At 40.4% G+C, this 22,944-nt stretch overlaps 1 protein-coding gene across 2 annotated transcripts; it reads right to left on the reverse strand.

Annotated features, from left to right (window-relative positions):
- Window positions 1-447: 447 nt before the first annotated feature.
- On the reverse strand, window positions 448-22,802 carry RBM27 (RNA binding motif protein 27). Of its 2 annotated transcripts, XM_072348457.1 has the most exons (22): window positions 22,629-22,802; window positions 20,396-20,514; window positions 19,630-19,754; window positions 17,726-17,829; window positions 17,050-17,243; window positions 16,002-16,259; window positions 15,231-15,464; window positions 13,786-13,920; window positions 11,543-11,692; window positions 9,877-10,024; window positions 9,491-9,644; window positions 8,234-8,497; window positions 7,992-8,120; window positions 7,000-7,122; window positions 6,420-6,494; window positions 6,147-6,311; window positions 5,614-5,718; window positions 5,316-5,507; window positions 4,570-4,656; window positions 4,015-4,125; window positions 3,342-3,445; window positions 1,889-2,021 (listed from the first exon to the last, which is right to left on the reverse strand). In XM_072348457.1, exons 1-21 carry the CDS (start codon window positions 22,685-22,687, stop codon window positions 3,359-3,361), a joined length of 3,018 nt encoding a protein of 1,005 aa, XP_072204558.1. In that variant the 5' UTR covers window positions 22,688-22,802; the 3' UTR covers window positions 1,889-2,021; window positions 3,342-3,358. The 2 variants fall into 2 exon arrangements, with proteins under 2 accessions (XP_072204557.1, XP_072204558.1); XM_072348456.1 differs by having other exon boundaries at window positions 448-3,445.
- Between the last annotated feature and the right edge of the window lie 142 nt (window positions 22,803-22,944).

Consider the following 22,944-nt stretch of genomic DNA (forward strand, 5'->3'; position numbering starts at 1 on the left):
AGCTGTTGTTTGACATATCTTTAGCCACCAGAGACTGCGCGGAGGTACATTATATTGAGTCGACTCCGAATAATTTTCACATGAATTACTAAAGTGCCAGGGATGCATAATTCATCAGCACTTAAATAAATCAGAGCAGAGGAGCTGCACGCTGCCAGCAGATGCTGTGCTCACCTCAGGAGCACTCTGCGACAGTGAGCTGCCCCACACTGCACTGCCCTGCAGCACAGGCAGTGAGAGGGCTCAGCTCCCAGCAGCCCCCAGCCCAGCTCCGTGAGACGGCTGTGTGAGGCAGAAGGACCTTTGTTGCAGTGTCCGATAGTAGAAGCCCCGCCATGCTGCCATTGCGCCTGCACCCAGCACAGCACAGCGGAGCAGCTCAGTGTGCTCACCCCACAGCCCTCCCCAGCCATGTCCCAAAGTGATGACGCTCTTTTTGTGATCATTGGTGGTTTGGGTTGTTTTTTTTGAATGGTTCTGCTGTCCAATTTATTTAAGTTACTTTTTCTCTCCTTTTGTCCATTTGGAACCATTCCCATAGCATATCTTTATTGCAAAAAGGTCAACATGCATCTTAGAAATTCAGATTGTAATCAATAAAACAAACATTACATATATGAATTTAAATGTATAAACAGTTAGAAATTCAACAATATCTCCTATTACACTATTACACAAGTTCACAATTTTGTAAAAACTATGGTACAGGTTTACTATACACCAAGGGAACTTCATTCCTTTTCACATGATTTTGTTATGGAGGAGAAGAGGCGCATTCGCACACAAGCAGGCCGCAGTTTCCACGCTAACCTTCCAGCGCTGGGGTCGCTGCTTTTTGCCCAGCTCACAGGCAGTGCAGCCCTCCCTGCCCCCATCACACACAGCTCACGCTCAGACTGAACGCCTCCTGCACACACAGGCTGCGCTGCTGCCCCATGGACCCTCCGAAAGTGGGCGTCAGGGTAAAATGGCACCACCAAGTAAAGCAAACAGTGCTGCCGTGTCACCTAACAACCAAACCAGAGCAGTTCTGTATCACCCAGCAGGCTCCCAAGTTGCAGGGAGACCCACGAGCCTGGGCAAAACAAAGGTCACTTTGGAACATCCTTCCTACTGCTGAAACACCACAACTGGGATTGCTGCCCGTCCCGAGGAGGTAACAGCGTGCTCTCAGTACACAAGCTGGGCTCAGATGCACAACTCATTTTCTCGCCTCAGCACTCAGACATCACGTTTGGGACATCACCGCCCGCGTGTGCTGTAAAGGAAATCACTATGGAAAGCAAAGCAGTTGTGTAAAGCTCTCTGAAAACCACCGCGTGGAGCCAACGCAGCCGCTCACCTCCCGCCACAGCCCAACCATATGAAAAGGAATCCCGTTCTGTGTCAAAGGCTACTGCAGTTTTTCTTACAGCTTCATTCATTCACTGTAGTTTTCATTTTCCAAATACAAAAATACAACAGTTCTTATTGAAATCTATACGCTGGTAGATTTAGTACACAAAAAAAGCAAAATATTTACAAAATTATACAGTTTTAAGAAAAAACTCTGTACAAAAAAATATATAAATCCTTTGTTCCCTCTATCACTTTTCACTGTCAGGACTCAAACACGGCTGCTGCAATGGATAGTTCAACATATACACCGACCGAGCTGCAGACAATAAGAACAACATCGGAGATGACGGGAGAAAGACACTGGGAATACCTAGGATACATTTTCCCTCATTTCTCTGTGTATGCAATTTCACCTCCACGCTAACGAGAATGTCCAAATTACACACAGAGGTTTTAACATGAAGAGGAGGAGACACTGAAAGGCAGAATTCCCTTCAGCTGATGAGGAAACTGAAGATGACACCGCTTGGACTTCCAAAGCACCAGCACAGCAAAAAGGGAACGCGGTCAGGGAGCAGCAAACACAACGTGCTCAGCTGTGTTACCAAGTTCAGAGCCACAGCCACTGGGGGGGTCTCTAAATTCTCTTCAGTCGGGAACTTGCTGGCAAATACTCTGGTAAACTAAAAAGAGGAGAGCATTTTTCACTGACATTCAGTTTATTTTGTATAGAAAAGTACATCAAAGTGTACTGAGAAGGGCACTGTTCAAATGCATGGCCAAGGAAAAGCTTACTTGGTGGCACTGATGGTGGTGAGCCACAAAAGCCACGCAGCAGTTAAGAGACGTGGCTTCAGAATCTGAGCTCGTTGTCCTCATTTCTACCATTATACACCGCCTGTGGGTGTGGGTGTGTTTGTAATGGCACAGCAGTAAGACAGATGAGGATGGAGCTGTGCTCATCTGAAAAGTGCCCAAACAGAACTGAAGACAAACGAACACTGCTCCAAACCAGGGCTGCTGCAATGCCTGCACTGCTCCACTGTGACCTGCAGCATCCGCCCACCTGCTGTGGGACCAAAAGCATTTTGCTCCAAACACCTCATGGATTTGGCTCAAATACAAACAGAACTCGGAGGGGAAGAAGAACATAGAAGCGCTGTGAGCAGCTGCCCATTTTGTTCTTTCTGGGGAAAATATGAAACTCATTCTCTATTCAAGCTCACAGACACAGAAACACAGCAAAATGAACAGTCTGGCTGAAACTGGAGCCTTGTACTGAACTACAGAGGGAGATATCGGTGAGTAGACACTGAGCTCAAACCTGTGTCACTGCTAAGCTTCTGTGAAGCAGGATTTGAAGAACAGAGTGAACTGGACAGTGTTACAGTCATACCCTGTTGGATTACTTATTCCATCCCCTGTCACAAAGCAAATATAGAAACCGTGTGGCTTTCAAACATCCTTAGATGTCTGATGAACTTTGCCTCTAGTAGCCTCTACAGTAAGTGATTGCATATGAATAAAATGCTACCTTTCTTCAATTAGTAAATGAGGCATTTTTTTCTTTCATAACATTTAATGACAGTTTGTGTCTTTCCCCCGAGCCTGGAATATTGCTAAATAAAACCTGGAACATCTTTTCAATTATAAGCTAACAAATCAATCACATTATAAAAAACCCAAAACAAAGTAATAGAGGGTGACACAAAAAGAGGACAAGAAAATACTAATAATATTTGTTTTCTTTCTCTCTTTTTTTTTTATCCTTCTTAAATAGAAAAGAATCACCATCCGGTGAGCTTGATAGTTCTATAAAAAGTTACTGGGCCTTTGGCTAGGTTGGCATCACAGCTCTACATCTGAAATGTTTTTATAATAAACTTCGCTCACTTTAAATCTTGTGGTTTGAAAAGAAAGTAAAGCTTTTTTTTTTTGGCTCATCAACTTCCTTAAATAAACACCTAAAAGTTAGAGCTTGAACTATATTCCTAAAGTTATACATTTCCAACGTCAAGTTTCATCTTCTCCAAGAACGGGATTCATCCTCATCTTCATCCTCATCATCATCATCTTCGTGCAAAAACAAATCTGAGGTTTCAGTCTCCTGGATGAAGAAGAAACATGGTTTGAAGCTGTAAGTTCCATGCAGTAATGTGGGATCTTGTCATACAGCACAGCATCAGCCGCACAGTACACATACACAGCTCATTACATCCCATGAGCTTTAAGGGAAGAGTGGTGGATGCTGGCATTGAGAAGGGGAAAGAAGCCAGACTTCACAGGAAGCAGCAATGAACAACCACCCACCCTCTCCAAAACAAGTCTGTTAAATGACAGAAAACCCCTTAGAAGCCTTTAGGTGTTCATAATTGCAATCTAAGAATATACATAACTTATCCTTCAGTGGAGGATTAACACCAAGTAATAAAAAGACGGGCAGCCTCTGTATATGTAAGAATGTGAGGTATATCTTAGCAGTTTGCAAATGCAAGTTTTCAGTGGAGTTTTTTTCTTTGTTTTTTTACTATGGAAATCACACTGGACTGATCAAAACCAGGGGGCTTCTGGTTTGCAGAAACATCTTCAATGAAATTTATTCTGCAAACAGAAAGCAGTATTCTAAAGGAGCTCTCATGCTAAAGGAATTACTACTTTACCCACACATTTTCCTACCTCTTCCTTAGATTCCTCTTCCTCAACTTCTGTGGACACAGAGGGTACCTTAGGTTTGTACCATGATATCTGTAGCCTTCGGTCTTTAAACTTGGATCCCTGGTTAGCAGCCTAGATTGTATTTTAAATGAACATGTTTTTAAAAGGAAAATCAAATGAAGAATTTTTCAGATCACCAATAATGAGCTAAGCCCAGTGAGCACTAATCACTGCAGATCTGTATCTGAATATCTCAAACATACATCACCTTCTTCAGCCTTCCAGAGCAACTTCACTTCAGTCTCTATCTACTAAATAACGCCCACCTACCATCAACCTAAAAACATTCACACAGCTCTAAAGTGATGGTGACATTGAATTCGTATCAGCAGAAAACCCATGTTAATAGATGAGGCATTCCCCCCTTTAGTAACACTATATGCAGAAGCAACAGACATTTGTACTATTGAGCTCAAATGAGTGGGATCCAAACCTGCTAACGTTTAAAGGCAAACACAGGCAGTTAAAAACACTTATTCTGGAACCAAGAAAATACAAATCCATCATTTCACTTACATTCTCAGCTTCAGAGCGAGATTTAAAAGTTAGAACAACACTTAGTGGGGAATCTTCTTCTTGGAGATCCTCAATATCTCCAAATTTCTATGAGAAGAAAAATCGATGAGGAATAACAGTTAATGTTCTCCTCCAGAAACGTGATCATCATGTGCTACAACTGAATTGTTTTGTACCACAACAGCACCAAAACCTTGTTAGTTTTTGGACAGAATTGAGAGAGAGAGAGAAATCTTGAGCTACATTGGACAGCAACACTGCAGCTCCTGTGTCTGTATTTTTGGACAAAAGCTCAGATTTATTCACATTCTAATAAACGGAACTTAATTTTGCAGAAGAAAAGGAAACAAGTGTATAACTGAAGTAAAACCAAGTAATTCACTGTTTCACTTTCTTTTCTGCCCTTCAGTGCTACCCTACAACAGACTTGCTAAGCCATTTGGCTTTTCCTATTAAAATAATGCACTAGGCAGCTAACGTAAAGCAGTTATAAAAGGCATTGCATTTACACTCTTGAAATTGTCCATAGATTGTTCTATGAATTCAGGATGAATTTGTTTGTACTACAGAAAGAAAGACTTTTATTTGTCTCCAAGACCTTGGAAAATAAACAGTTGCTTACAGAGTTCTTAGCTTGCCTCTCTTTGCAAGCACACACCTAAAGCATCAGATACTCACTTCATCTGAGATTGAAAGTGCAGCCCTAACAGCTTCAGTTTCTCTTTTTAATGTGACCTAATACTTACAGAGAAGTGCTGCAGCAACTCATCTTTTTCCTCTTCAATGAACCCTCCAACTGTTAGTGCTTTGGGACGATGGTCAACCACCATATGATTTAACATTCCCCTTCCTCTCCCACCACGACCCCGTCCTCGTCCTCTCCCTTGGGCTGGAACTGTCTTTCCTCGGCCAGCAGGCAAAATGCCTAAACGGGCAGCCTGTCAGAAGAGAGAGAAAAAAAGGCAAATAAAGTGTAAAGGTTTGAAAAGATTTAAAACTTGTATATATAAAACACATTAAAAGTATAAATCCTGACATACTAACCTCTACTTGTAGCTGATTTAGCTTTTTCCGCAGTTCAGTTGTGTCTTCTCCAGAAGAGAGTCTTTTGTGGAAGTCTAGTTCTGCATCCAGAAGTTCCTTCTGTGCCTTAGAGGAAAAGGTACAGAAAGAGAAAATGGAAGTGGAAAGCAGGACATTAATGCACACTTCTAATGTTTTACTCTGCTTCTTTAGCAGTAAATTTATGTAACTGATATAAGCAGATCAGTACACAACAGCCATACTTTCCTCTAAATTCAGTCCATTATGCTTTTGTTTGCATCCATGACTCTTCCCCAGTCTCATTTTTGGAAGGACCTGCAGTTCTATGCTTTAGAACTGGAACAAGCTTGAATGAGCTGTAAGTAACTAGCTCACCCAAGTTAGTTGGAACCATAGTTTGCTTCTCTATAGTTACCAGTCAAATTCAAAATACTGCTGGGAAGGTTAGAGATCTAACATGGTCACGTTTTTAGGACACATCATTAGAAACAGTTACAGAAGACAGATGTACAAGTGTCTTGCACAATCCATACCTCTGTCTTGGACTTTAATTTTGATGGTGTTGAGGCTGTAGATGAAGTTTTTAACTCATCTTTTAACTGAGATATTTTTCCTGCTAGTTCTTTCAATGTCTTCATTATTTCTGCTCTCTCTTCTGGTTTCATGGCCTTGTTTTTCTCCAGCTTGGATATCAACATCTGTATATTAATAAAAGAGCAGCAACATAAATTCCAGCAAGAATAATGCTGAAGGAACAGATACCTACAAAACCAGAATGCACTTAATGGAAGTCAGTCCAGTCTTACCTTCTGACATTCAATTTGCTTTTCCAACATCTCCTGCTTCTTTTTCCTCATGTCTTGTTGGAGTTTCATTGCCTCCTAAGAGAATAAAACTCTTCCAATCAGAAAAAGCAGAAAAAGTAGTCCAGCATTTTATGTACTCATATGTCACATTTTCTTTTTCAAGCTACAGAAGTGATGGCCATAATAAAAACTACGAGTCTGCAAACTGCAAAAGTATTAAATATATCTGGTCCGGAAAATAACAAGGAGATCTTGCCAACTGACTGCAGTGAAGAACCCTGCTAACTTTTTTCCACCTCCAAACGCCCCTTGAAGAAGCATATCCTATGCTGTCATTGAAGTTCCTCGTGTTTGCAGAAATTAGAATCAGAGAAATGCCACCAAAACTCCATCTCCTCAAAAACAAAAGAAAAAAGCCCTCAATGTGCATTATTAAGATAGAGAAACAGTGATAAAGCTTATACTGATCGTGTGCAGAAAGCTACACGGTAACATCTGAGCTTTAAATTGCCTACCAGTTCTTTATTTTTAAAGTACTTTGATCACTGCATTGCTCATCAACCAATGGATAGCACAGTACCTGCTTTTTCTTAAGAGCTTCTTGTATGTCATGAGGTTTAGATCCTGCACCAGGCTTCATAGCAGCCTTTAAGTTTGAAGAACTATAAACCATTTTTGAGTGGCTTGTAGAAGTAGGAAATGTCTGAAACAGTAAAAATGCATACACAAAAATACGTAATCTGTTAAAATCAGTAATTTTAAATAAATATATTCTGTGAAACCAACCTATGCTTCCAGAATTATGAAAGGAGACAAATACAGCAATGCAATCAGAACACGCAAAAAGACATTAGTCTAACAATCAATCTACTTGGGAGCTATCAGCATAAATGATTATTAAAACACTTTCTGCAAAAGAGAATTCCTTTTGATCTTCATTAAAAAACTCCCTCTCTATCCTGATATCCACAAGGAATGCTGCTAACACTCATCTTTTGTATCAGAACTACGCTGAGCTTGGTAGCATAACCTAACATCACACTTTTTGATCATGCACTTAGAGAAGAAATAAGGCAGCAGCTGTCACTTGCATGCCTCCTTTCTTACAAGAAATAACTTCCTTGTGACCAAGAACATGTGCTCCTTTATGACAACAGTGCTAATTAAACTGTACCAGCCCGAACTCTTTGCAGAAGTTTTCTGTAAGTTTCCAGTACCAGTGTAAAAGCAAAGTGTCAACTCCAAAATCACTGGGAAAAGCAATTAGATCAGTCAACAGAAAGCTGACAGCACATGTAAGCTGTTAAATTTGTTTAGAATGACACAGTATCAAAAATATGTTATGCTACTTAAAATGGTGACACTGTTTCTGAAATCATTCTCCCTGGTTTATATAAAGCAGCTAATGAAAACTGGAATAAGGAAACGATCACGTCACAGAACATCAGTGACAAAAGGAACAACCAACTGAGGAACTGCTAATTCTGTTCCATGTGCTAGATCTGTTTCCTAAGCTAACAGATCACAGCTGTAAGTGAAAGCATCGAAGACGGTCAGTTTTCATAACCATACCTGAGAGTCCTCTACTACAGCCCCAGTCTGACTTAGATCAGACTGATTTCCACCTGCTGCTCCAAGGCGACGTTTCACTGGGACTTTATTGAGGACATAGGCACCAGCTGCCAGCGGCTTATTCAGTGCCTACGTACCAAAAGATATTAAAAAATGAAATATTACATATGCTGAATTTTAAAACCATCTGTCACTTAGGGAGACTGAGAAGCTAAGGTACTCTGAAGGTTGTTGTACTGTACCTTGGACATATTACTGTGCATTGTCACAGCAGGAGCTGGGGTCAGGGCTTGCTGCTGAAGATGAAGTTGGTGATGAAGAGACTGTGAGGGTGACTGCTGCTGTTGTTGCTGCAGCAGTGTGGGTTGCTGTTCGCTTTCCCTGTGCCAGTGCACCCTTATAAACCGATTGTTTAAAACTGCCTCTGTGCTTGAAATTGCCTTCCTAGCCTCGTCATTAGTTAAGTACTGAATTAGAGCAGCTTCAGGATCATTCTGGAAAGCAACCTAAAAGAAAGAGCTCATGAGAATACATTTCTTAGGGAAGAAAATATGTCAATCAGTAGGAAATCAAGCTACAAGTAATCCACAATAACCATATCCCCAAAGAAACCTTATCTAATCATTCATACAGAAGTATTTTTCTCTAAATATTAATCATCACAGGAATGAAAACATGCCCAGTACAATGTGACTGAGGTAGTAATATTTTTAGAACACATTATCAAGGTTCAGAAAGAATCGAAGTATCTTTTGGGCTAAGGCATAAAATGGTGAACTCAAATAAAAATATAGAGGCTTGCCAGGAATCTGTCTTCATTTAGACTTTGAACTGAGGATGAAGGAAGTCGCTGCTTTATGTAAAAATAAAGCAGTACTCTAACTACGTAGCCACCTGTGTTTTGTTTACATAGTGCACTTTCAAGGGACGCCAGTGAACTGGGGCTACTTCTAGGATGCAATGTAGTAACACCCGTAGCATCTTGGCCAAAATCCTAAGTAATAATGCAGGACTTCCATACAAAACAGAGTTCTATAGAATCACAGAATTACCAAGGTTGGAGAAGATCTCCAAGCTCACTCAGTCCAAGCATTGACCTATCAGCAGTATTACCACACTAAATCATGTCCCCAAGTAAACATCCAGACATTTATTGAACACCTCCAGGGACAGAGGCTCCACCACCTCCCAGGGCAGCCTCACCACTCTCCTGAAGAAAACTGTCCAAACATCCAACCTCAATCTAGAAGATCCTTTACAAAACATATATACAAGCTACTCAAAAACCTGAGATGGCTTAGATACTGCTAAATCTGCAAGCCTTTCAATCTAGAAAGAGCTCACAGAAGCACAGCGGGTCAAGAAAAGGCTTTTTTGAATTTGGTGTCCTGCCCTTCCTGCTAGCTGCTGCTTCTGCAGTAAGCCAGAAGGCTCCGCGGGAAAATATCCACATACAGACATAAAACTGAGGTGGTTTTGTTTATTTGTTTGTTTTTTACCTGAATGTTTACAATCGTTCCAAACTTGCTGAAGTGCTCGTTGAGTTGTGTAATATTGTTCAGTTCTGGTGGAATTTTTCGAACTTCTAATTTTGTGTTAGTGTACTGATTCTTTTTCAGAAAACCTGGCTTATTCTGGTTATTATTTGCTTGCCTGGAGAAAACAAGTGCAAGAGAGTCATTTAGAGACCTAAGTAAGGTAGCAAGTTAATGCATTTTCACCAGAGATTAGAAACAACAACCTCCCCAATATTTAGTCTCTGATTATACTGACACATTTTCTGACTCAATCACCTCAAATCACAGAGGCTAATAATTACTGTTTTTACAGCATTGATAGCAATCGAGTGCATTTAAGTTAGCCAACTGCAGTTGTTAATTCTTACTTTCCCAGCCATGGTTTCTTCAATGGTGGACATTCCAAACTACTTGGAGACCTTTTTCTGCTGTCTGGTTCAAGTACAACTCTAGTTACATTGCTGCTATTATTTGTAATGGGAATGGGAGGTTCAGTCTGAATGATAATATTGGCAGCTGGAAGAAAGAAAAAAGGCCTCTGTTATTTACCACACATCAATGACAACACTGAAAAAGCCCTCACTTAAACATCAAAATAGGACTGAGTTTAAAAACATAAAAAAAAAAAAAAAGATTATTCAGTCAGTCAGTTCTGCTTACCAGGTTACTTCAGAGATCACTTACTAGCCTAACTAATCCATTTGAGAAATACAAGCATATATTCCTGCCAGCAGAGATGAGACTTTTGACCTACAAGATCAGTACCAGCTTGAAGAAATGAAGTTTTGGGTTTGAAAATTATGCAATGGCCATATGACAAATACTTCAACTCTTAAAGAGAAGCGTGAGATGTAAAGCAATTTCTGATTGTTTTTATATGTGCCGGAGCTCTGCTGATTACACTAATGAGAAAAAAGTCTGGGCATTTTCAGGCATACAGCTTCATTCTTACATGAGGGGATGATTTCGGGGAAAACCTTACACACACTTGACAAGGCAACAAAACAAGTGGTCTGAAAAGCCACCACCATGATTTACACTTCCCTACAACCAGAATGGGTTCTTAGACAGAACCAGCACTATGGAACCAATCATGATTTTATGAAATTCATTAAGATGGAAATAGCAACAATGATTTCTGCAATAATACTTAATATTCTTTACAGGGTGAATCCCTGCAAGGAAATTCTGGAAAACAAACCAAACCAAAACAACCCCAACAAATCAAACAAAGCAAGCCTTTCTTGTCCGGTAAGTAAGAAACACCAAAGCGTAACAGCAAATACTGAAATACAACAACTTTTTTTCTTAAGAGATCATGAGGAGAAAGCAGGAGGGAAAAAGACAACTATGCTGAAAACACAAAGATTTCTTTCTAGACCTTTAACTTGTACAAAATTTCTTTCAGGAGAGGGATCATGTCATCATTAGGATACTATATCTACACTCATCCAGTTTCTGTACACTGGGATTTCCATGAGCTACAAGAACTAGAATGCTACCTGCAACAATCATTTTAAATATACCACCAGGCTGAAAAGAAGTCAGACCATCAAATATGAGCACATGACACAATAGTACCCCACACCATGACCACTAGAACAGCCAAGGCTCTTAAACATGTCCTTGGCAAATAAAATCCAGCTTCGAACTCCTGTTTAAAGCTGACTTCCTGCATCATTTGTTTTCTTCTTTCTAGCAGCGCCCAATACTCAGAAAGTACCTTTGTAGGCTAAAGATGAATAAAAAGCCACCCATCCAACCAATAATAATTAAAAAAAAAACAACAAAAAACAACCTTTCAAACATTCCCAAGCTAGTGGTGATTTTTAATCACTAAGACTGGTTTGACATTAAAATTAGTATTAAAAATCATAAAAAGAAAAAAAAAAAGAAAGTAGAGAAGTCAGATTTTCAGATAGCTGAAAACTGCTCCGAAATACAAAATCAGTGAGAAATAAAACACTGCTTTCAGCCTGGAAAATGGAAAAATAAACATTGATGTTCTCAGACAAAAGCAGAAACTCTTCCTACCTCTTGGATTTGTATCCATCTCCCCAGATGTTAAGCCAATTAGATTTGGACGCTGTGTTTGTGCTCTTGTAAAGAACTGCCGATACTGAGATCTACCAGCACTGGTAATACTAGGAGCTTCAGGGTTGTAGCCATCTGGCTCATATGTATCTATAACAAAAAAGAAGAGGAGAGAAATGTAAGAGTTTTTCAAATCAGCTTAAGACTCGTGGCCAATTCTCCTTTAAGGAAATGCATGGATGTCCAAGAATAAGAAGTTGTTTTTGTATGGAGAGAGAAGAGCAGTCATACGGACAACGTGCATAGCTATAAAAGTCCTTAATTAAACTTTACACTCAGGTATATTTGGGAATATTCTCCTATTTTAATGGCTGTTACTGTCTGTCAGAAGTGGGTAAATTTCCATAACTGAGTATGGATGACAAACTGCCTGAAAAAGAAATGAGGTACCTCCATCACAACCTTCAGCAAGTCTGTCACTGCTTCAAAGGGAATAACAAAAGATTAGGTTGAGTATTTACTCTTCCATCTTGTCCTAAGATACAAAGAGATTTTCATTCTTTCCTACCCAGTGGGTAATTTACTTCAGAAGCTAATTTTTGGAAAATGCAGTTGATTTCAATCAAAGCAAGCTGAAAAACGATGCAATTTGCCCAAAACTTACCTTCTTAATTCTCTTAGGTCATGTAAGAGTGAGATTAGCTACCTACCTCTAGTGGTGTACTCATAATGCTAATTACAAGGGATAACTGCGAGAAGACAAGACAACAGAACTGACTCACATTTTTCATCTAGCCCACGGTGCATTAAGGACCATACATTATTCAAATAATAAAAAAAGAAAATCTATACAAGAACTTGAATTAATAAAACCCATCAAAAACCTCCACAGAAACACAGTAGATCCTGGAACAGAAACAGGTGCCAATACAGAGAGATTCAGAGGATCCAAAACACTCTGTATGTCCCTATTCTATGATGACAACAAAGACTACAGTTTAAAGCAGATGCCTCAGAACTTCAACACTGATGTTTTGTCTGCAACCAGCACAGCTTCAGACAGCACCAAGAACTTTTATTTAACTTGTGTGAGCTCAACCACAAGTTCCTCCTCCTCTAAGATTCTTCTTGCAATTGCAAGAGGACAGTCAGTTCTAAGTGTACCTGCGCAAGAACAGGACATGAGATCCAACTTCTGTAGAAGTTTAGGTGAACAGAATTACATAGTGGAACTGAAGTCACAGATGCCTTGTTAGTTAAAACACATAGAAATGGCCCTTGGAACAAACTCTAAAGCTGGCAGAATCAGAAGGGAATGTGGTCTGAAAGCATTTGGAGACAACTGAACAGAACCCAATGAGATACTTGAAGGACTTTAAAAAGCCATTCAGGTCTCTAAAAATGACTCTTGAATGGCTCTAAAAAGTACAGAATTCACGAAGGAAATGACACAAACCATAAACTGAAGCTCCCCTCGTATAAAACATCAAAGTGTTAGTATTCCTTTCACTACTGAAAAAAAAAACAACCCAAAAGTTGATTGGATTTTAATAGAACAACTCAGGGTTCTCTAAATTGTTTTGTTATTCATTTCATAAAATACACATTTAAAAAAAAATGTGCTCTGTACAGAAGATGTCATATCCATCAAATGTAAGGTGACCTTTTTCTTTTTAGTTAGAAAGCCAGAATTACATTCATTCTGGAAAGGAGATAGAAATAAGGCACTAATGTATATAAAAAAACCCGGAGGCAATTTTGATGAACAGCAAAGAAAACAAAATCTGTCATGTAGAGCACAGAACTGGGTAGAGATGAAGACCAAGCTACCCAGTAATTACAGATCAGCAGATGCATCTTTCCCATGCTGATGTTCTACTAAACATCTTGAAAATGAAGGGATCCCTTTCTTATCCTGCACTATATACTTAGTGCAGGATAAGAATATACTTTCTTATATACTTATATACTTCTTATATACTTTCTTATCCTTTTACTAGTTGGAAAATCTGAGATGGAAAAAAAAGCTCCCTACAAATGGCTTTTCCTTGGGCAGTGACAGAACACTGCTGCTATACCTCACAGCAACAGCAGGATGATGTGCTGTCCACAAGGAAAGTCACCACTCTTTTTCGATTTGTATTTCATGAAAGAAGACAAAGGTAATAACTTCTAATTCCACAAACTGAAGAAATTTAACATTTAAATGCCAAGCAGATTTAAAATAATTCAAAATTGCTTACGTTCTGATACTGTGTACAGTAGGTTCTGGGGTAAGGGAGGAGGCAGCCGTGCTCCTACAGGCGCCAGGCTGGGCACTGCACTCGTCCCAGGCTGCTCGCGGTTATTTATCAGACCAGACTGAGTTAAAGGTGGTCCTACAATGACATCACAGATCAGTAATATCAATGACACCAGATCACTAACACACCACAGTTAAAATGTGAAACAATTCTGTGCAATTAATTTATTCCTTGTAAACAATCATCACAACTCTACCCAGTAATAAACTTAAGGTAGATGAGAAGCCCCACTTAGGTAAGTTACTCTGATTACAATAAGCTTTCCCTCTATCCCAGAATCAAGCAAGCTGTAAGCGTAAGAGTTAAATAAATACATTTTTCTTCCCCAGAGCTTTATTATCGTTGGAACTTCATTAGCTAAAGCAGCTCCTCCCTCAGCCTTGCCATGGAGAATCAAGGCTTGCTCACAACAAGACATCATACCAGCAATATTTAAACCACTTAAAATTACAGTTCCAAACCAAAAGCTACAGGGCAAAAGGTGGTAACAGGCAAGGAATCTGCCAAGCTATTTCTCTCTGTATGTAGCATACACGTGCTCACCACTTACTGTATTGCCAAGGAAGGACACTTGAGATAATACCGTACAACATACTAAAATTAACAATGATCCATTGGAGCCTTCCACAAAATTACAGCCATACATAATTTTACCAGAAGCATCATTTTAAAATAACACTAGCAGAAACAACAAACGCATTCCCTAAGATTAATTTCATAATTAATCCTCCTACAACCACTTGGAAATGATTTTGAGAAGCCTACCAACTGATTGCTCACTGTTAACCCGATACAGAAATTATTTTTCACCCCATAGCTGCTACGACTATCACAGCATGTATTGTGTTGCTGGATTAGAGAGCAATAAAAGACAGTAACCACACCTACAATATTCTTAGATTTTTCTTAATAGAATTTACATTATAAAACAAAACGAGAAAAAGGAAAAGGCTGGACGGCCTCAGGCATCACTGCTGAACAGATCATGGATCTATCAGGCATCTGCTGCTAAGAAACAGCATTCAAGATAGTACCAACAACATTTCTTAAAACTTTCAGGAGATTAGACCTCTCTGTTTTTGCATTAGAAAACAGAAAAGCTGTCAATCCAAACAACACTTGGGTTATGAGATTATCTGAAAGATTTTTCCCTTCCCAACCTGTTCTATTCATCTAATTCAATTTGGAGTATAAGAAACGTCATACTTTACAAGCTGAGTCTTCAAAATTATTTTGGCAATCTTTTGGTTACTATGGCTGGAAAAGAAACTGCAACTCATTGCTTCAGCCATAAGTACCTTCCTTTCAGGAAGAGACACAACTTTAACTCTGTAAGGCAGAGTAACGAAAAGTGCTTCAACTTAACGAAAAGTGCTTCAACTTACTTGGTACAGGAAGTACAACAGGAGGCGGTGCCTGTGGATGAGCTTGTGGAACTGGTATCCTCAAACTGCGAGCTGGACCTGGCATGGGAGGCAGAAGCATACCAGGAGGGGGTGGAAGTCCAGGAGGTGGTGGAGGAAAAGGAATCATACTTGGCAAGGAAACTTCATCTACTACTAAAGGATCATTTCCATGATCAAACTGACAAAGATCACCAAGTACACAAAATCCTCGCTCTGCAAAACAGAAAAAATTAATTACCTTTTCAGGAAAAAAAAAAACAGAACCAAACCCAAAGCAATATAATCCCAGATTCTGTTGGAATTTTGTACTAAAGAACACACAGAGTTACTGATTTAGCAATACCACATGAATTTTCAGAACAACTCAAATTAATCTTCCAAAAAGCACACAACCATACATTATGCAACATAAAATCTGTGGAAAAATAAAGATGCATCACCTCTTATACATTAAACACATGCAGTGAAACCTTCTTCAAAACTGCTAGTTGCTGAATTATTTGCCAAGGCATATGCAGAACTGTGATCAACACCTGTATGTCAGCAACTACCGAATCAAAAGTAAGCTGCTTCCAGCAAGATCAATTTGTTCTCCAGTTAAACACAGCTCATAAACATATATGCATTTTCACATACAAGGTACTCTAAAGGCTTCTGCATTTTGACTTGAATACTTGGGGGAAAAAAAAGAAAAATGCAGTAGAATAAAAACTAGGTAGGAATTTGGAGACTAGAAAATACGTAGCTTACCATCATAATCTTGACACCTTCTCTTAGGTGGAGGATTTCTGCTAAATGAACTGGGATTGCTATGATTGTTATAATAATTTGACCAACTCTCTGTTGTGTTTTCAAGATGGTGCGCAGGTGCAATTACAGTAACAGCACTGGGAATAGACTGTGCAGCAGAATACTGTTCAGTAGAGTTACTGGCAGATGCAGAAACTGGATTATATGCGCCTTCAACATCATTTCGTTCACTCTTGAATTTTGATCTCTCACGGTGCTCTGGTTAAAAAAACAAAATGAAATCAAAACAATTCAGGTAACCCTTCATGATTTGTTAGGTATATCAGAGCCCTTTGAAGAAAAAAAGAAAAACCCTAGACAAAATAGACACTTGCTTAAATATTCAGCATTCTTAACATTAAATTGTTCTTGAAGGACATCAGTTTGGGCCATGGACCAACGACTAAACATAATGCAGACAGGTTTTAAATATCAGAAAATTATGTGGTTTCTTTACAAAATGAACATTCTTTCTTTTACTTCTTAGACTTTCTTGGATTATGGCTTTCTCTTTTAAAGTAGAAAGGGAGAATAAACTCAACAAACCTCCACCCATCAGTAATCAAGGTGGCCTCACAACACAGTTGTAATCTGGGCCTCCTGTTTTTCTAAAAGTTTTGAATGAACCCTAAAGCAATAAAGAACTGCGTGGTAACCACCTTCTCTAAAAATGTTTTTCACTCTAACAAAATGAAAAAGACTTAATACTGTTTTGCAAAAAATAGTGCATCTTTAAAAAATCAGTGGCTTTGTTAGCGTATAGAGCACATGAATATCAGCTACTGATATTCACTGGTATACACCTGTGGATAAATTAAGACGTTAGCAAAGAAGAAAACAATCCCCTTAATTATCCTACCCTGACAAACAGCATCTTAATGATTTCAGGAACACAAAGTTCTCGAAATTTGCTCAGATCGCTACAGCCTGCTAGACTATACAATATGTAGGAGTCCCCACACATCACTGACATTAGATGTCCTCCTAAAGCAACACCTTGAATACTCACCAACACTTCTGTTTGCATCATGGTCTTTGCTTCTACCCCTGCTGCGGCTCCGACTTCGACTCAATCCTCTGCTTTTACTCCGACTTTTGCTCCTGCCTCGCCGCCAGCTGGACTTGTCTCTGTACAGGTCACTCCTGTCATAGTATCTGTCATAGTCCCTCCATTTCCCATCATCTCTCCTTTTCTCTCTGGTTCTAGAAAAACACACACGTAGGCTACATTTATGAAAAGAGAAACTAATTCATTGACAGAAAGCAACTAAGGGAGGACTAACAAAAATTAGAAATGTGAGAAAGTTATAGATGAAGAAATCAGAAGAAGTTTTAGGAATGGTGTTGACTGCATGCTTGTGTGTGTCTTGGTGGAAGAGACAGGGGAAGTGCAGTAGGAACATCACCCCCACCACTGATTATTTTCGTTTATATAACAAGGGAAAGAATGGAATTGACAACATTCCTAGGTATCAACATTGGAAAAGTACTGTCATTTTTTTTCCCAAGGAGATCAAAATCTCACATAGGGTTCTCATACACACAATCAGCACAGAAATACACTGCAGACAGAGGAAAGTGGGCAGTAAATCACTGTTCTATATTATAACCTAAGAGGTATAAACTCTCAGTTAAAGACTGCTGGGAAATGCAGAAGGTATCAGCGCTTTGAATCAACTACTAGCCTTTGTTCACTGGAATCTGTACGGCTTCTCTGTGGACTAGAATGCTTCTTTTTCCTGCTATCCCGCTCTTCTTCAACTGATTCTTGAAAATTCTGTTTAACAGACTACAAAAGAAGGGTGAATGTTATTTTTCTTTTAAACTAAGATTTTTTTCAAATCAAAACAATACAGAAAGGCAGCCTTAAGTGACGATTAATTCATCCTTGTTTGGGATTATTTAGGAAGAGTTGTTAGAAATACTCAAGATTTGCCTCGACAGGGCTCAGGATAGCCCAATTTGAAGGCTACTTTGAAAACACCGTGATATGGCAGGATCTCTTCTATGGTTCCTTCCAACTGAGGCTTATGTATGATTCCATACTCATTTTATTTTCTGCCCTCCATTTGCAGGAATCATGCAATACACTGAGCTGTATGACAAATCAAGGTCCTGAGGTGCAATAGCTACTGAGCGTCCTGACACATAAAACTATCATCATCAATATAATTCTTTTTCTTCTTTCATGTCCCTGAAACACAACCAAAACAAGATTAAAATCAAAACCAACCAGTTCAACAAAACAGTTTCCCTCCCACCATTAAAGTGCTGTTTAAGTTAAATGAATAGTTTTTAAAAACTAAGAAATTACACCAGTTTTTGAAGAACTGATCAGCAAACTATGAAAGCTTTCTATTGTTCCAAATTACAACCTTTCATCACCAGAGCTACAACAATAAATTGTTGTGCAATTCTGGAGCTAATCCTCAAAAAGACGACGACATAAGGCAGGAAAGACCAAACAGCAGCTTTGATTTAAATGGACTGATGAATCATTTCTTCCAAATAACAATCTACTTTCCACAATACAATCTAATACAACTTTGTTTTAGTTGACACACAGTTTCATCATCAATTATTTGTTACCATCAAGATCGTCCAACAGCTCAAACACTGAAGACAGAGCAACTCATTCCAGCAAGGTGTTTCCTCCATCTTATGTTAGGGTCACAAGTGCGAGAAAAAATTTGAATACCAATTCAGAATACTTGCATCAAACAGCACTTCTTCAGGGACATTTGTAACAGAAAACAACAGTTTTTGTTCTTAGCACTTCCTGACATAAGCATCCATGGAAGGGAAAGTACCAGAATACTACATCTGCTTTGACGTTATTTGAATCTTTCCCATAGCAATGGAAACAGGCATGTAGCCTAAAATATCTTGCAAGTTGTGCTGAAATAAAGAAAACTTATTTCTGCAGCAATTTTCCCCAGCCTTCCCTCAAAGGTGATACATTAGGAAGCTATAAAAACACATAGACACAAAGCTCTTTCCTTGCAATACTACCAGCATAGGAAAAAGAAAACTATCAAACACGACTGAGGATGATTTGAAATTGAAAGGGGTTTGGACACTTATAAAAAAATTATTCTTTCTCAAAAACTTGAATGCTTTCAATTTTGCCAAAAAGATTAAAAACAAGACAAAAGCAAGAAGTGCTGGCAAATGAATGCTACCTCACTTTTTTCAGCAATTAATCCTCAATAGAAGATTTAACTGTAGGTATTACAGAACACGTTTAAAATAATTTCCAGAACACTTTCCTGTTCTGTTTTTTTATATTCTGTGAGGAATAGAACATTTTCCCTTCTTCCTCACCTCTGAAATCCTTTCGGATCATTCTCAGCTCATACAGGGACAAGAGAACTGAATGCTACTAACCTAGATCAAAGGCAGACTTCACAAAGGGATTTTAAAATATTCTTACCTGAATTATCTTTCATTTTCCTTCAGATACACAGAGATAGTAAAGATCGCTACTCCCAACAGAGCAAAGTGGATTTTGCTATTGTGTTTTGTCTCGTAACTGTTACAGGATGGCTATGTTCAAAATTAGAGGCAGGTACAAAATGAATATGGTTACCTCTTCCTTGATGACTTCTTTTTCCTGACCTGCAGGCTTTGCTTCTACTTTTGTGGGTTCATGAGAAGGAAGGTAACTCTTTGTGTACAGACTTTCAAACAGTTTATCTACAAAACCTGAAGTTTCTGAGGACAGAGAAAACAAGAAACATTTTATCACAGACTGATTTAAGTCCACTGTTTGGAATGGATTTACCAGAAAAGTCCTTGGGGGAAAAAAAAAGACAAAAACAAAAAAACCCAACCAACCCTTGATAGACTGCTTGGAGCAATAGCAGCAGTATCTCAGATTAATGATTAATAGTTCCAGAAAAAGGAATTATGTTTGTGGAGTTTTACTTTGTGCTTCCAGAGACCAAAAAAGAAACCCATCAAATGCATCACAAATAAAGACAGACTTTTCTTTCAATCATGTTTACAACTTTGAAATGTTCTAAGAGGCAAAAGTGATTAGAACTTACAATCAAGGAAAAAGGTCTACGCTTAGCCTACCAAATAAGATTCACAGTTGCTTTTAACACCTTGAATTTGAACCAAACCGCCCTGAGAAGCTCTCCAGAAGCTCAACATGGGTCAGGTTTTCAGAAGTCATCAAACATCTGACAGAGAAACTTCCAGCAGTATGACAGACATTTTAAAACAAACTCAAGCATTAGCTTTTAACTGAGGGGAGTTCCTCCTACTCACCATGAACAACATCAGGCTACAAAAAAAAACGATCTTGTGCTAAAAACAAAAAACCCCAAACCAAACGTGATTCACAGTACCTTTTTGCAGAAAGACGTCCAGCTGATCAGCACAGAAAGCTTTTAGCTCTTTCTCTGGTTTGTCTTTCTTAACTAATGCCACAACATAGTTGGCTAAGGCTGACGGGTCTGCATCACATCTACGAAGAGAAAGAACCATTCTTGATTCTGCTGAGGAACACCAAAACTGTACGTTGGACACTCGCTGTTACAGAAAGACCACCAGAAGAAATCCCAGTAGGCAGCTCACCTCCCCAGGATGACTGAACTGGCATTCTTCTTCATCCCTCCCCAGACAATTACAGCAGAATACTTTGTCTTGTGACCACCCTTGCCCCACCACAGCTGACAGCCCATCCAGGCTTTCTGGGTCTGCTCCAGAATAATACCTTTCAGCCCCTTTACAAAGATCCCATTCCAGAGCAACTGGGCACATTTTTCTTAACTTTCTCTAAGCACTGCAACCACCAAGAAGTGATACAAGAATTTCTGAATGAGAAGAAAAGTCACTGCATAATTGTTGTAAAGTACTAAAGCAGTTTTGAAATGCACATAATCTTTAACATATACACAACACATATCCCAGAAAAAGATATTCCAAAAGTACATATTAAATATGCACAGAGATACACTTCGTACAGCTTAAGTTACTGTGCATAACATATGGAGGTTTTCCTTTCCAGGATTTCCATGCCCACAAATTTCACATTAGTCCTTTACTACTTTAAAAGTGCAAAAAAGGGTGTAGTTATTAGCACAGAATCATTAAGCTCCTTGCCTAAGCCCTCATCTAGCTTCATGAAAGCCAAAGATAGGCAACTTTGTGCAGTGACACTCTGCCACTAATCTTTAAATGGGATATTGCTTTAGGTCCCACTTTTCTGCGCAAAATGATTGAGCGCTAATTCCTCATTTTGCTTCTCTTTAAGATGCAGATATAAACCATCAAAAAGCAGGCAGCACCCCAAAGCAGTCTGATGATTCAAAGCGTTCTTTGAATCTTCGAATCTCAACATGCTTCTTAAGAAAAACACATCAGCTATGGAAATGTGAAGGATGAGCACAAACTGTGCAGACTCCAAAATAATCTCAGATGAAAAAAACCTCAACAAATTACCAAGCACACAAACTCAGGTAGACAAGAACTGGTTAAAACTTCTTAATGAGCTGTCAGTCATGCAGTTCTGCTCCACATTAGTTTTATTGTTCCCAGGATCCAATTAAAACCACGTAAAATGCAGCAATTAGCCACAAATAAACCACAAATTTACAGATTTCAAAATTCTTATGCACACATCAAGAAAAAGAAATAAACTGCACTTAATGTATTCTGTGGCAGTGACCACATGGAACTGACTGCAAGTGCTATATTTTAACTAAAGCAGATGACAGCCCATCACTCTGTGACCCTTCTGCTCCTCCCAGGCATTCACATGGAGCTGTGGGGAGGGGAACAGGGATGGGAGTGCTGGGAACAGAGCCTGGGGAACCCTTCAGAGGGATCTGACCAAGCGTCAGAGAGAGTCCAACAGAAACAAAGTTGGCAAGGAAGCCACCTGTCATGGGATACACTGCTCAGAAGATATACACCAACACGTGTGTAAACAGCACACATGGGTGGGGAGAGAGCAGGAGATGCTTTGCTCTGGGCACTTTAAGATAAAGCCTTCCAGAGATTCAGCTCCAGAGTCTCCCGCTGCAAAGTACACGTGTCTGTAAGTGCAGAAACCATCGAGATGCGTTCCACGGTTCTTCTTGCCCGCGCTTCTAACACATATATTTTGGACGCACATATACTGACCCTTCGTGGTCACATAGAAGCCATAAAGCAATAGGACAGGCATGACAGACCGGTAAATCCCCAACACTCTGCACGAGCTGTTAAGGCGCTGCGTGCAGGCAGCTCTGCGCTAAGGCCGATCCGCACCAACATCCCTCGACCTCCGGACACCGCGCGTGCCTTGCAGCCCGCCGGGCCCCGACCTCACCCAGCGCGGACGGCCGTGCCAGTCCTCAGGGCACTCCAGAGTCCGGGCAGCGATCGGCGGCTCCAGGCTGCGCTCGGCCCCCGGCACAGCGGGGCGGGGCAGGGCAGGGCAGGACAGGGCAGGCCCCGGGCCCCGCGCCCCCGCCTCCTCCTCTCCCCGCAAACGGCCCGGCCGCGCCCTCCCCTCACGGCTCCCCCCAGGCATGAGGACGCAGTAACCGCCCCGGCCCCGCCACGCCGCCCTGGCCCGGCCCGGCCCGCGCTCACATCGGCTCCAGCAGCTTGGCCAGCCAGGACTTGAGCGCGTCCACGTTGTCGATGAGCATGGTGCCGCCGCTCCGCCGCCCCTACGGCTCTGCCCGCATCGCACCCGGCCCGCGGCGGTTGCTGCCCGGTCCCCTCCCCCCGCCGAGGCCTACTACCGGAAGTGCCGCCCGCCGCGGCGCAGCCTGCTGGGCGCATTGGGGGCGGGTCCCGGCAGCCACGCGCCAATCAAACGGCAGCGTCGCCGCGTGACCAGCCAATGGCGACAGCCAGGCGTCCGTCCCGAAGGTCAGCGGGGCGCCGGCAGGCGGGGTCGAGC

The sequence above is a fragment of the Excalfactoria chinensis genome, chromosome 13, assembly GCF_039878825.1.
Source record: "Excalfactoria chinensis isolate bCotChi1 chromosome 13, bCotChi1.hap2, whole genome shotgun sequence".
NCBI classification, from domain to species: domain Eukaryota; kingdom Metazoa; phylum Chordata; class Aves; order Galliformes; family Phasianidae; genus Excalfactoria; species Excalfactoria chinensis.

Excerpts from the sequence above, each read along its gene's own strand:
- RBM27 (XM_072348456.1), bottom strand. The coding sequence starts at position 22,687 with ATGCTCATCGACAACGTGGACGCGCTCAAGTCCTGGCTGGCCAAGCTG. Across the intron at positions 20,515-22,628 it reads GCCAAGCTGCTGGAGCCGAT|ATGTGATGCAGACCCGTCAG; the intron begins GTGAGCGCGGGC and ends TTCTCTTCGTAG. Across the intron at positions 5,719-6,146 it reads AATTAAAGTCCAAGACAGAG|GCACAGAAGGAACTTCTGGA; the intron begins GTATGGATTGTG and ends TTTTCCTCTAAG.